This window comes from Balaenoptera physalus (genome assembly GCF_965194825.1).
Source record: "Balaenoptera physalus genome assembly, chromosome: 12".
Taxonomy (NCBI): domain Eukaryota; kingdom Metazoa; phylum Chordata; class Mammalia; order Artiodactyla; family Balaenopteridae; genus Balaenoptera; species Balaenoptera physalus.
The window spans coordinates 88,204,973-88,220,176 of record NC_138897.1 but is presented as its reverse complement, the minus strand read 5'-3'; the positions used below and the strand labels follow the sequence as shown (position 1 = coordinate 88,220,176).

Genomic DNA, 15,204 nt, shown 5'->3' with positions numbered 1-15,204 from the left:
AAAGCACGAGTGACCTGGGACATCATCCGGGGCCAGAAAGCAAGGAAACGCTCAAAGGCTATGGAGTCATGTCAAGAGGACAGAGCAGGCAGCTCGAAGAGGCTCACCGTGACCAAATTTGGGACAGTTTGGATATTTAATATTTAGGGGTGAAGTGCCGTGATGTCTAACTTACTTTCGAATGGTCAGACAAAAATAGATGGGTGTGGGGTGTGTTTGTGGATATGTATATATATATATAAAGAAAGCAAATACAGCAAAATGTGTATTTGCCACTTTTCATAATAAAAAGTAAAAAGGCACAAGACAGTGAGTATAGGAGGTGTATTACTGATTCTACTAAACAACAGAGGGAGAGGAAAGATAATCATCTATCTATGGGAGGACTTGGGTTGGCACAGACGAAAACGTTAACGGCTGCCGTGGTGAAAGGGGCCACGAGTAGGAAGGAGGTTTAATATTTTCTGCCTGCTCTTTTACCATTTGAAAAGACATTTTTGCACTGTCCACTGAATTTTTTTCAAAGGGTGTGGGGAGATGCTTTTAAGCCCCCGGCCTTCTCCCCTGTTACTGGTGATGGGCCGCACAGTGCATTTTCAGTGTGTCCACTGCCCTTTGGGTGAATGTCTGGGATGGGCTCAGGCAGGAACTGTGAATCAGGGAATAAATGGTGGGCACATCTCCCCAGATGGCTCCAGCACAGGGACCACGTCAGAATGTTGACAGGAGGAAAAACAGCTCGTCCTCCTCTGGGGGATGGGGAGGAATCATGCTCCTGGTTTGAGAATCAGTGACAAACTCCAGCTCAGTGGTCTAGGATAGCTCAAGGTTCAAGCCATCAAGTGACTTGAGGAGGTTTCCTGCTTGTAGTAAATTCATATCTATAATTGGGAAAGGAAGACATTTTCTCTGCTCTTTGACTGAAAGCACCCAATCAAACTACTCTCAAATAAGGCCTGGTTACTCCAAGGCAGGTGCTGCCCCACTCTGCCCACCCACAGAGTGAACCACATTAAAGGGCTGCGGACACACTACCCTGGCGGCATAGTTGTTCTTGTCAGGCTGGATGATCTTCAGGTCCAGAACGAGCTCGGCGAGCACCAGAAGGGCATCCAGAACGACCAGGCAGATGATGATAACCTGTGGACCAAGGGAAGAAGCAAGAAACATGAGACCTAAATGGGGACCCTCCTCCTTTCATCTTTAAGGGCTGGAAACATCTGAGTGAAACCACTGGGGAAAGATGCCAAGGATGGTAGGCCACTGCCCACAGCCCGAGCGTCCTGCAGGGAGCCTGCTGGGGGCCAGCTCCTCTCGACAGGAGCCCCTTCTTCCAGCCCTGGGCAGTGCCTGTCCTCCTAAAGCCTCCGTGTGGCTCACTGAGTGACCCTCGGTCACCACTGGTCTTTCTCTTACTCGTAAATTCACTGCTTCTCAGCATCTCTCAAACCAAACTGCTAATTCCTAGATGGCAAAAAATACTAAAGTTTCTACAAGTGTTTATTTTTCTAGTTCTGGGGATTGCTCTTGCCAGGGTACGCCCAGAACAGATGCTCAATAAGCAATTTAAAATTTAAAACATCCAGCCTCAGAGATATGGCCTCCTCCAGGCAGCTGTGTTAGAGTGACGTCCACTGTGCCCATGAAACAGCTTCTGGCTGGAGCCATGAGGTACCCACCCCAACTCCCATGTGCTCGCTGGGAGTGAAGGGGGAGGGAGTCCTGCGTCTCCTGGAGAACAGAGAAGAGCTGCTGTAGGAAAGACAATCCGGTGGGTTTTGTGACCTGCTGGATGGGGGAGGAAGGTGAGGACCAGGGTGAAGTGAGTGGGTGGTCTTATCGATGGCAGTGGGGGTAGTCATGGTGACGGAGGTGGTGATGATGGTGAGGACATTAGAGGTGGGATGGAGGTGATGGCATTTGGAGAGACCCTGGGGATGACATGGTGGTGGTGGAAATGGCAGCAATGGGAGGAACCCCAAAGGACACTGTGTGACCCTTCTCTTCCCTTGGAAATACTGGACCATCACTTACTTCCCCCAGGGCCTTGCCTCTTACACTCTCAGGTAGATAGATTTTGACCTCTGAAAATTAATCTGCCATTATCTTGGCAGTTTCTACAGTTTCAGGATGAAATTAAGTTCAGGCCTATAAAGAGTAGACTATTAAACCTTTTGACCATTTCAACCTGTAGTAATTATTTCAGTAATTAAAGTATTTGATGACATGGTTTATTGTGAAAACTGTATGGCAAAGTGCTTTGTAATGAAGTTTTCAGACAAATCCAAATTCAGTAGCTTAGTAAAAGTTCAAGGGACTTCCCTGGTGGCTCAGTGGTTAAGAATCCGCCTGCCAATGCAGGGGACATGGGTTTGATCCCTGGTCCGGGAAGATGCCACATGCCACAGAGCAACTAAGCCTGTGCACCACAACTACTGAGCCTGCGAGCCACAACTACTAAGCCCGTGTGCCACAACTACTGAAGCCTGCGCACCTAGAGCCCGTGCTCCGCAATAAGAGAAGCCACCGCAATGAGAAGCCCGCGCACTGCAACGAAGAGTAGCCCCCGCTCGCCACAACTAGAGAAAGCCCGCGCGCAGCAACAAAGACCCAACGCAGCCAAAAAAAGACTCAAGCCTCAGGTGAGGTCTTTCTTTCCTTCTTTCTTTCCTCCCTCCCTCTTTGGGTTTTAGACCTAAAGGGATCTAAGAGCTCATCTGGTCTAAAACCAAGGCACAGAGTTATTAAAAACAGACTGAATATTCAGCCATAAAAAAAGAATGAAAGCACTGACACATGCTACAATGTGGATGAACCTAGAAAATCTTATGCTAAGTGAAAGAAGCCCAACACAAAAGACCACATATATTTTATGATTCCATTTATATGAAATGTCCGGAATAGGCAAATCAATAGAGACAGAAAGTAGATTAGTGTTTATCGGGGATTGGGGGTTATTGTTTAATGGGTACTAGATCTCTTTTTGGGGTGATGGAAATGTTCTGGAACTAGATAGTGGCTGACGGTTGGACAACACTGTGAATGTACTAAATAAATGCCACTGAATTATTCACTTTAAAATGATTAACTTTATGTGAATCTCACCTCAGTTTTAAGAAGTGAGAGAGCGAGCCAAGGTCACAAACTATAAAGCCCAGGTCCCAACCGCAGCCTCTATGAACTAATCCCTAAGGCCCTGAATTTGCCAGTTCACAAGGCAGTATTAGTTCTGAAGGGAGCCACATCACAAAGAAAAATGCTGAGAATTCAGGGAAGCTGGTTAATTCCAAATCGTCACTGGAAAATGGCCGTGCCTAGCCTCAGCATGCAGCAGCGCAGAGCGCGGACGGTGGGGCAGCCGGTCCTGGGCCGGCTCCCCCGTTAGCCTGGACTTTGGGCACAGCTCTCAACTCCACTGAGCCTCAGCGTTAACTCTAAGCTTCAGCTTCCTTCAGGGGATAATGGGGTTGGCCACATTTTCTACCCTGAGTGACAAGGGGAGCATCGTGTGAGATAATGTGTGAGGAGCGCTCAGCAGAGGGCCCGGCCACGGTGAGCAGGTAATAAAAGTGAGGCTCCTGGCCTTCCTGGCCATCCTCCCCTAGCCCAGCTACCCTGTCCGTCCGTGGTTTCCACAGAGGCCTGACTCACCCCAAATTCTCTCCCTTGGTTGTGCCATTCTGTGGGAGAAGTGACAACAGTTAACTATATATCATGTCACCTCGGTCACCTCAAACCATGGGAATAGGTGGAGACTGCACCCAAGAAAGGGCTTCCAGAATCTTCTTGTATGCTGATTCTATCTGCAGAGATCAAACCCTTAAACCCTTAACCCCTACTCCAAGGTGGCCTCCCTGCTTCTACTCTGGGCGCCTCTACAAACTGCTCATGTCAACCCCTCCCCACCCCCAAACTCAGAACCTTCGATGGCTGTCCACTGCCCACGGATGGCCTTCCGGTGCCTCCTCTCCCTCTACTGGATACATATAAGCCACGTGGACCCTTCTCAAATCCTCGAATACTGAAGACCCTCTCCTCCCCCCGGCCCTTTGCAAACACGGCCCCCTCTGCCTGGGAAGCTCCTCCCCTCCCATCCACAGAGCTCACTCCTGCCCAACCTTGAGGTGTCAGGTGAAATGTCACCTCCTCTGCCACACGTCCTCCACCTCACATCCCAGGTCGGGTCTCCGCCAACCCCAAGATCTCTCAGAGCCCCCTTCAGTTTCCCTACAGAGGACTTCTCTCCACTTGATTCCAGCATCTGCCTGATTACTGGAATGCCCACCTCTTCACGGACCATTAATCCTCCAAGAGTGAGGGCAGGGACATGCCCACCACGCTCACTGCTGTACCCCTGGCACATAGTAGAAGCTAAGAAGCGACTGCTGAGTGAATGAATAAACATCTCTACTCTGCTTTCCCCCAGAGCCACGTGCCCCTGGGGGGCCCGGTCAGGAGAGGTGGGACCTCCCAAGGGCTCCCCTTGCAGCTGGAAGGAAGCTGGCTCCTTCCTTCTCTCCTGAATTTGAGGGTTTGGGAGTTCAACACCAACAACCTAACACCAGAAGTCTTCTCTTCTGACAGAGCCACAGAGGAAAGCACTAAGCTGTCAGGAGTGCTGTGTTGCCTGCTTTGTTTCTCTAAGTCACACGAGAGTGGAAAAAAAAAGACTAAAATAATTCCCTCTTTCTATTTTACCATGGAACAAAGTCAGTGACGGGAGAGGCAAGGGCTGCTTCTCTCTGCTTCCAGGGGGGACATCAGCTCTAGGGAGGGGCTGGATTCTCGTAGTTATCCCTGCAGCAGGGACCCCAAAATGGCTCCGTTCAGGGACTGGGCTGACAAGGAGCCTCCTGCTTTCTCCTGGGACTCAGAACATGTTCCAGACACCTGCCTGCCCACATCGGGGACGTGGGGTGGGGTTCAGACAGGGCTGGCCAGACTCCAACCGCGTTTGTCCTTCAAAATTGGCAGATGTTGGGACAGACGTTGAACCCTGTAGAAGTCCCATTCCCTTTGCTATTCTTTGAAGTCTGCGTCTCCCTCTCAGGGTCTCCCCATAACCACACCTGGAGGCTGGCGGTGGGTTAAGCAAGGCAGATATTTTTGGCATCACTTCACAAAAGAAGAGACTGCCCCCCCTCCCCGGTCTCCTTTGTGTGTGTGTGGTAAATTTTGCATAACATAAAATTTACCATTTTAACTATTTTAAAGTTGGCATAAAGTTCAGAGGCATTAAGCACATTCACAAGGTTGTGCAACCATCACCACTATCTAGTTCCGGAACGTTTTCATTCCTGCAAATGGAAACTCTGTATCCATTAAGCAGTCACTCCCCCCCTTCCATTCCCTCCAATCTGCTGTCTCTGTGGATTTACGTGTTCTAGACTTTTCATATAAATGGAATTATAAGACATGTGGCCTTTTGTGTCTGGCTTCTTCCACTTAGGATCACGTTGACAAGGTTCATCCAAATTGTAGCATGTGTCAGTGCTTCAGTCCTTTTTATGGCTGAGGACAGATAGATCACATTTTGTTTATCCATTCATCAGGTGATGAACTTTAATTGACTTTTGCATTAGGACTTAGTTGGTCCCAGACCACATGGGACCTGCCCAGCACATGGTCAGTGCTCGGTAGATGTGTGTGGAGTGAAGAAGCTGGTGGCAGAGATGGGCCCCCACCCTGCCCTCGTGACTCTTCGCTGACGGCTCTGCCCCACCCCAGGCATCTCGGGCCTCTGCCCACCTACCTGAAACCTGTGGGCGCTGAAGAGCTTCCTCAAAGTGGTCCTGAAGTCGAGGCGGGGCCTGGGCACGGGGGCAGGCGCCGTGGTAGGATCAGCAGCTCTGCCCTCCTCGCCCGAGGCCGGTGTGGGCGGTGGCTGCTCCTCCTCCTCCTCCTCTTCATTCTCCCACTTCTTGTAGTTGATGTTCCACGCGTGGTAGTCATCCCCAACGACGGTGAAGTGCTTTAAGAACTTGCTCATCCTCTCGGCGGGAGCCACCTTGGCCCTGCGGGTGACTGCCTGAAGGGAGGGGACAGAGAGGAAGCGCCCAGGTGGCCCGTCTGTCACTCTGGGGGAGCAGGGCCCCCGCTGGGCCGGGCCACGGGGTGAAGACAGTCCCCGTGCTCAGAGCACCGTGCAAGCACAGACCATGAGGTCACAGTGGTTTCTCGTGCATTTATTTTTGGAATCCAGGGTCTCAGGGCCGGTGAGGCAACAGGAAACCCCAGATTCCGTCAGGCCTGCCACTGTGGTCTGGTTGGCAGTAACCAACAGGAGAGGTACTGCCACCCAGTCGCAAAACACCCACCATGGGCCCTCATGTAAATACTGGAAGAGCAGCCCATGGTTCAGAGACATCACAACCTAAAACCCCAGAGGTGAGAGTTGGCAGGGCGGGGAGAGGGCAAAGGCAAAAGTAAAAGTACCCAAAGTTTCACACAAAAGTGAAGCCACCCTCCCCGCCTTCCATGCCACAGATCAGTCCTGGAAAGGTCTGAGCAGCAAGCGGACTTTTCCTAAGTTCAGCCAGTGCTGTTTTAAATACATTATGGACAGTTGTTTAAAGACGGATGACTTCAAAGCAAAAAAGCAAATATCCCCCCATTCCTTTGCCCAACTTACCCTACCAGACATCAAATTTTTTATAAAGTTCAATAATGAAAACTTTCAGGTATGTTTATAAGAATAGGCAATATGATCAGCATAACAGGAAAAAAGAGCCCAAAACAGACCCAGGTCCCTGTGGGAACCTGGATGTGATGGCAATGGCAGTCCAGATCAGTGAGAAAACACTGGAGAGGTTAGGATATCTGGCTTTCCCAACAGGGAAAAAAAAAATCCCTACCTCACACCACACACAGAATAAATTTCAGTTGTATTAACCTATATAAATGTATTTTAAAAAACTTTAAAAGTCTTAGAACAAAATACAGACAAGTATCTTTATGACCTCAGGTCTGGGAAGGATTGCTTAAATAAGACACAAAACACAAAAGAAATGGATAGACCTAACTCGTCAAAGCTAAAAACCTTTATCTCTCGCTCTCTCTTTCTCACACACACATCTGTACAAAGTCAGATACACCATAGACTGGGAGTAAATATTTCCAATGTATATGATAGACAAAGATTTTAGTGTCCAGAATATATAAAGAAATCTTACCAAAAAAATACAACTCCATGTAAAATTACGTACTGGATATTAACAGGCAGGTCACATGAGAGGAAACCCAGATGGCCAAGACACTCAACTTCACTAATATTCAGGAAAATGTGAATTGACGTAACAATCACATAGCTTTTTGTTCCTCACGCTGGCAAGAATTTAAGTCTACAATAGCAAATGTTGGTGAATGTGTGAAGCAATGGGGGTCTCCTGAACCCTGAAGACAGGAACAGACACTGGCACCACTATTTTTGGAAGCAATCTGGCATTGTTTTGTCAAGATGAAGCTGTACTAGTTAATGATCTAGTAATCCCACCCCTAGATGGGCTTCAAAGAGAAACTCACCCATATGTACTCAAATCAGTAACATGTTCAAGAATGTTCACAGCAAATGTTCACCTAAATGGTAGGAGATAGAGAAGTGAATTTTCTCTATTCATATGATGGAATTTTATACACAGTTAAAATGAATGAACTACATCTCTGTGTATCACTGATGACATCCACGTGTACCCCCTCAGCAGTACTGAACACAGTAGATCACTCCCTTTCTTCAAAAACTTCCTTCATTGGCATCTGGGATTCCACACTCTCCTAGTTTTCTTCCTACGTCAATGGCCACAAAATATTACTATATATTGTTTTTGGAATGTGTAAAATGTGAGCATAAACATACAAAAGAATGGGATTTCTGATTCTGACCATGATACAGTAACTGGTATAAACAACTATACCAGTTAGAGCAACTGCCATAAAATTAACTATACCAGTTAAAGCAACTGCCATAAGACTAGATAAACTATAAAACTGGATAAAATATATGAAATTTACTGTGATCCCTGAGAGAAGAGAAACAAATGAGATGAGCCCCGCAATCACCTGCCTGGAAGTACTTTCTGGATTGTGGAGACAAAGATTATAGTTCAGGGCTATTGAACTTTCCTTCCTCAGGAATTTGTGTGTCAAGGTACCAGAGAAAAGGAAGCAGCGCAGAGAAGAAACTCAAAAAATTGGACTTTGGCTGAGTCCTAAAATTCACATGTGCAGAGCAAGACTCCATGAGGCAGGGCAAAATATAACTTTCAGGGAAAAAAAAAAAAAAACTCTTGGGGAACTGTGAGCTGAACAACTACCAGTTACACAGGGCTGGGTTAGGAGATCTGAGTTCCAAACAGCTAGAGTAGAGAGATCTTGTTGAACGCTCTGAGCATTCAGTAGAAATTCCAAAAAAGCCATGCCTTATAAGTAGACCTAATCTAGCCCTCCAGTCAGGGCTACCTTAGACCTCTCCCAACTAAGCTTAAAAATAAGGCTTTTTAAAAAGATCAAACTTATCCCTAAGTAAATTAACTGCCAGTTGGAACAAAACTCAAAAGTGCTATTTTGAGGAAGACAGCGAAACACCCTCAACAACATAACATTCATAATGTCCAACATATAATAAAAAATTACTAGGCAGATAAATAAGCAGAAAAAATGTGGCCATAACCAATAGAAAAATTAGCTTAATAGCTCAAAAGGGACAGAGATAATGGAATTGGCCAATGGAGACTTGAAAATAGCTATTCTAAATATATTCAAGGATTTCAAGGAAAACATGAACTTAATGAGGGAACAAATGGAGAATCTCAAAAGAGAAATGGAAACTATAAAAAAGATCCAAATGGATACTCTAGAACAGAAAAATACATATATGAAATGAAAAATCATTGGATGGGCTTAATAGCTGATTACATGCTGCAGAAGAAAAGTTCAGTGAACTAAAAGATAAAAAATTGAAACTATCCAGTGGAAGCATGGAGAGAAAAAAGACTGGGGGTGGGGGGAAGAATAGAGCCTCAGGGACAATATTAAGTGGCCTAATATACATGTACCTGGAGTACCAAAAGGAGATGAGAGGAAAAATATTTGGAGGAATAATGGCTGAAGAAAATTTCCAAATTTGATGGAAAAATATAAACACGTATATACAAGAGTCCATGTCCCCAGAGTATCATGTGACATCTGACCTAGAGCAGAAGCCCATCAAGTGCCTGCTGGCTGAGGGCACTGGTGCCCTGTCTCCCATGCCAGCCCTCCAATTGCTGGGTTCCCAGGGCTGGCCAAGGGCCAGGTCCACAGATGTCCTAAATCTCTCTGGGTGGCTATTGGCCATAATCCGCCCCCCTCAAAACACCTCACCTAGCAGATGGAAACCTCCTGCACTAGTTCTCAGCATGGTGGGAACCTCAGGGTGCTTTGCAAAAACCACATTTTATATTTCATACAGGAAAGGACATTTTTTTGGAAACTTTGCACCCAGTAAAGAAGCACCTTTCAGTAATTTGGGATGAAAATATTTATGGCACCCAGCAGAGCACAAAACAACTCTGGTTTTAAGTCAAAAATCTGTCATTCCGGAAGCAGAAAAGTTCCAGAAAAGGGCAAAGATCATGAAAACGTTGTGGGCCTCAGCAACTTCACCACCCACTCTGGACTCTCAGCTCTCGGGATCCCCCCACCTTGCCTGGGTGGGACGGAAGGACTGACTCAGTGAGTTACGGGGACCACTGGCCTCAGTGCCTAGCCTGGAGCAGCCCCTCTGTAAGCACCGGCTGGTATTATTATTCCTCAACAACAAAAACTCTCACCTCCACTCCTCCAACTTCATCATCACCCGTGGATATCTTGTTTCTCTGGTTACTAGCCCCGCTGCCTGCTCTGCAACCCCCAGACTATTTAGTTACATGAACTGAAAGATTCCTTTTCTGGCTGAAGCTATATAGATAGAGTTGTTTCTTTCACGTGCAACCCGGAGAATCTAGATCAGTGGAGGCCCTGGCACTGGACACCCCCATCTCCATCTCCCCTGCATTAACCCTTGCTGTCCCAGTATATCCTGGCATTGCTCTCTCTGGGGTCACCTTTCCGTATCAAAGCCCACAACTATGGTTCCAGCTGGACTGGACTGTATCCTCTCACACTGTGGACTTGGTTCTGTTTGACAATCTCGCCTCTTGATTTTTCTCCCATCTCCGGCCTCCCTTCCTGTACCATGTCCCTGCCCCCACGCCACCGGAAGTCCTCAAGTCCCCAACCCTGAGCTTGTCCTGGCACAGGGCGACTCTCTCCCTTCGGTGGTCTCTACCCACCTGTGTTTTCAATGCTGCTCAGGTGCAAATCAGTCTCCAGCTTGCTGTCTGATATCCTGCCAGGTCATTAGTCGCTATGACCCAAACTGAACTAATTTCTTATCTTTCCCCCCAAATCCACTCTTCCTTACATGTTCCCCTAGGTCATGGTGTCACATCCACCCTGCTGCTCAAGCCAAGAACTAAAGATCATTCTTGGCTCCTCTCTCTCCGTCAATCTAACCTCCTAAACACCACTCATGCTGCACCTTCTCTTCTCCGTCTAACTCTCTCCTACCGCTCTCACCTCTTGCCAGGACGCCAGCACCAGCCTCCTCACTCAGCCTCCTGCCTCTGACCCTTTCCCCACCCAGTGGTGGCCAGGGTCACCTTTCCCCAATGCTGGTCTGGCTGTGTCCCTGCCCTCGCCTATCCTCCCTCTCTTCCCATTACCTTCAGTCCCTCCACCCTCACCCAGTGCCAACCGCTGCCTTCAGGACAAGGTCAAAGCTCTCTTGGTCTCCTCCCCAGCCTCCGTCACACTCCAGTTACACCAACTGCATTGCGGTTCTAGAATAAACCATGCTCTCTCTTGCTTCCAGGACTTCACACGGCCTGCCCCCTGCCTAGAATACCCTCCCTCACCTGTCTCACCCTAGTTCTCTTTCAAGTCTTACAGACGTCAATTTTACCTCCCCTGGGAGGTCTTCCTTAACCGCCGCCCACTGGGTGAGGGTCCTTCCTCTACTTCCCCATCAAGCCACTCACTAACAAACACTGTGACATCTCAAGGTTGTCTGTCTCCGGCACTGGTCTGTGAACTCTGGGAGGGCAGATGCTCTTCCTCCTCCAGTCACAGGGAGGGGCTCAATAAGTATTTAATAAATGCATTAACAAAAAAACCGCAGGAGCTACCCATCAAAGGTAATCGCCTACTTCTAGTTTACACATGACAGGTATTATATTTGAAAAATTACTACCTGGGAAAGAGGGGGAAAAACAGACCCACGATTGATGGAGAAGAAAACGTTCTTGTGAATGTCTATTCTTACAGACTCTGAAGCTGCCATCTGTAGGAGGGGGAAGTCCCTATTTCATGGTCATCCAACAATCACTGAAAAAGGTACTTTTAAAGAAAGTCAGCTGACTCTTGATTCCCAGGGCCAAATATCCCCTAAGTCCCCATTTCCCCGTTCCGTCCCACAGCCTACTTTTAGGGACCTGATTTGCTTATTAATCAATACTTGTACCCCAAACAAGACACAACAGCAGCAACATCTATTATTGCTGATTGTTTATTATTTGTTGTATCAGCACACCGGTAAGTTCCTTAAATGCACCATTTCATTTTAATTCCTAACATCCCTCTGAGGTCGAAGCCATCATTTTGAGTCTGGGTGAAAAAGGTGCCTTGTCCAAAGTCATACACTCAGAAAATGGCAGAGCCAGGATATGCCCTTGAGCTGTATGACCTGGAGCCCCTGTGTTAGAAGACATGGCTGAGAAAAAGCCAGGCAGCCCGTGACCGGAGATCTGCCTGTGAGGAGGGTGCAGTGGGATGAACTGTGGCTGCCCCCAAATTCATGTCCATCTGAAACCTCAGAACATGACCTTGCTTGGAATACAGGCCTTTGCAGATGTAATTAGTTAAAGATCTTGCTGGGAATTCCCTGGTGGTCCAGAGATTAGGACTCCGTGCTTTCGCTGCCGAGGGCCTGGGTTCAATCCTTGGTCAGGGAACTAATATCCTGCAAGTCACACAGTGAGGCCAAAAAAAAAGATCTTGCAATAAAACCATTCTGGATTTAGGGTGGACCCTAAATCCAGTGACTGGTGTTCTTATAAGAAAGGAGAGGACACACAGAGGAGAAGGCCACGAGAAGATGGAGGCAGAGATTGGAGTGATGCATCAACAAGCCAAGGAATGCCAAGAATTGCCAAGGATTGCCAGCAACCACTAGAAGCTATGAGAAAGGGATGGAACAGATCCTCCCTCTGAGCCTCCCTCTAACCCAGCCAATACCCTGATTTTAGAACTCTGGACTTCAGAACTGAGAGAATAAATTTCTGTTGTTTTAAGCCATCTGGTTTGTGGTCATTTGTTATGGCAACCCCAGGAAGCTAATACAGGGGGGGTGTGTCCAAGTCAGCCCAAGGGTGCTACTACAGACCATGTGCTCTCTCTCTCTCTCTCATCTTCGTGGGCCACACATCCATCCTGCATTCCTGGGAGAAAGCAGCCTCCTTTGGAGGTCACAAAACCACTTGTTTCTTTTTGCTTGCAGCTTATAGGCCACCTCCATCCCCTCTTGCTCTCACTTGATGCTGACAAAAATCCTGAGAAGTAGGTAGGACAGGGAGGTGTGGTCTCTCCATTCTACAGAAGGGGAAACTGAAGTTTGGGGAGGGGAGACCTACTGCCCAAAGTCACCTGGTGTGGCAGGGTGACAGAGATGGGGGGAGGAAGGCACTCCCCTACACCACCTGGTGGGCAAGGAAATGGGTACATCCTTCTTAGGAGGGCAATGAGGCAGTTTCATCTTTTGAAAAAATATTTGAGTCTCTCCAATGTGCCAGGCGTGGGAGCAAAGGAGAATCAGCCTTAAACCAGTTTCTATCAAAATTTTAAATGTCATTGTTTGACCTGACAAGGGACTCACACATGAGCAAAAAGACACTCACGCATAATGCTCACTGCAGACCTGCTACAACCTCAAGGTCCATGGTTAAATACACTGTGGTAGACCACACTATGGAATACCACACAGCTGTTAAGAATGCAGTACGCCAGCGTGGCTGTACGTACTGACATAGAAAGGTGTCTTTCATCTATGATCAAGTAAAAACCAGCATATTACAGATCAAAATGTATAATGCCATTTTTGTTAAAAACAAAATCAACAACCCAAACCAAGTGGTTACCTCTATGAAGGGATAGGGATTGGGATTGGGTTGGAGGGTGAAGAGAAACTTTCTTTTTTTTTTCCTATTAGGTTTAACCATAAGAAATAGTCATTTATGTAATGAGATCTAACCTGCAGAGAATGAAGTATGTGGGGGGAGTGGGGAGGAAGGGAGAATGAAAAAAATATATATATATATACATACACATACAGACACACACACATATATCTAATGTATACATAACTGGAATCCCTGAATAAGAAAACCAAAACAATGAAACAGAATGGTTCAAGATATAATTCAAGAAAACTTTCCTGCAATAAGACTTTTTAAAAAATGACCATTTTGGGGAACTTCCCTGGTGGTCCAGTGAGTATGACTCCACACTCCCAATGCAGGGGCCTGGGTTCGATCCCTGGTCAGGCAACTAGATCCCGCATGCATGCCGCAACTAAGAAGCCCATGTGAAGCAACTGAGAAGCCCACATGCCGTAACTAAGACCAGGTGCAGCCAAAATAAATAAATAAATAAATATTAAAAAAAAATTTTTTTAAATGACCATTTTTGTAGGTCAAAATTGGTAGAAACTGACAATTTCATGTGGTTCAACCTAATATATACTGTTTGTTGTTTTAATTTCTTACACTGAGAACTTGTTGGTGTACAGTTTTTAAAAACAAAGAAACGTAAGTGGTAAAGCTGGCATATGAACTCAGGTCTACTAGCTTTGTTCTTTCTGAGATGCTCTGTCAATGAGGGCGAAAACATGCCAGAAAAGCTGATTTTTTTAAAGCAACAAGAACGATGATATTGAAAGAGGCTGAATCAAGGTTCTGAGATGCAATCCTCCCTCCCTTAGCAGGGGAAACTGAGACTTGCAACATGGCAATTGCCACCACCCAGTGGACAGTCCATGGACTTGCACCTGCACCTCGTCTTCTGGGTCCAGGGATCTTCAGACACACCCAGCCAGGGTCAGAGAAGTTGTCCCCAACCCCTGCCTTCCATCTCCCTCTCCCAAAGCCCACCTATCACTAAGCCCTGTGCATTTTAGCATCTAAATGACCCTTGAATTCATCATCTACTTCTCCCATCTTCTGCCACCTCCCTGCCCCAGCCTCCACCTTTTACTCGGAGGGTGTACCAGCTCCTCCTCACTGTTCTCCCCATCACTCTTAGGTTCTCGTCAGCAGCCTGTGCTCTCGAGAGCACTTCTTGAAACATAATCATGTCACTCCCTGTGCAGAAAAGGCCTGGGGCTGCTGCCCTTAGAAAGGCCTGCTTGGCCCTTGGCTGACATCTGGGAACTTGGATTTTGGGAGGGTTCCCACCTGGTAAGGACAGCTCACTGTGACCGGACTGTTTGTAAAGACAAGTGGTTTATGTAGAACACCTGCTTTCCTCTGGGTAGTCTGGAATTTTTGGAGTTTGGAAGGTACCCATGTGACCAGCCCCCAAATAAAAACCTTGGGTGCTGAGTCTCTAACAAGCTCTCCTAGCATGTGTTGTCACAATTTGCTGCTGGAGGAATTAGGCAAGTCCCATGTGACTTCACTGGGAGAGGAATCTGGAAGCTTGTGCCTGGTTTCCCCTGGATTTCACCTCATGTATCTTTTCCCTTTGCTGATTTTTCTTTGTAAAAATCTTAGCCATGAGTGGAACTGTATGCTGAGTCCTATGAGCCTTCCTAGCGAATCACTGAACCTGGGCTGATCTTGGGGACCCTAATGCACTCCCTTATTTGAAACTCTTCTTTGGCTTCCCACTGATCTTAAAAATAAAGACCCAGGGAATTCCCTAGTGGTCTAGTGGTTAGGACTCCACGCTTTCACTGCCAAGGGCCTGGGCTCTATCCCTGGTCAGGGAACTAAGATCCCACAAGCAGTGTGGTGCGGCTGGGAAAGAAAAAAAAAGACCCAAGTGCCTTCCAGAGACCTATAGCCATTCTGCACGCTGTGGCCTCTGCCTGCCTATCCGACCTCACCTGTCACCAGTCTCTGCTCTGGCCACATG

At 47.2% G+C, this 15,204-nt stretch overlaps 1 protein-coding gene across 3 annotated transcripts in view; it reads right to left on the bottom strand.

The window, feature by feature from the left end:
* HVCN1 (hydrogen voltage gated channel 1) overlaps nucleotides 1–15,204 on the bottom strand; it is a 29,889-nt gene that overhangs the window by 5,172 nt on the left and 9,513 nt on the right. For all 3 annotated transcript variants that reach the window (XM_082416885.1, XM_082416886.1, XM_082416884.1), the window contains 2 exons: nucleotides 5,753–6,028; nucleotides 1,036–1,140 (listed from right to left, as the gene is read on the bottom strand). In XM_082416885.1, the coding sequence (XP_082273011.1) occupies nucleotides 1,036–1,140; nucleotides 5,753–6,028 (381 nt within the window). The remainder of the gene's footprint in view (nucleotides 1–1,035; nucleotides 1,141–5,752; nucleotides 6,029–15,204) is intronic.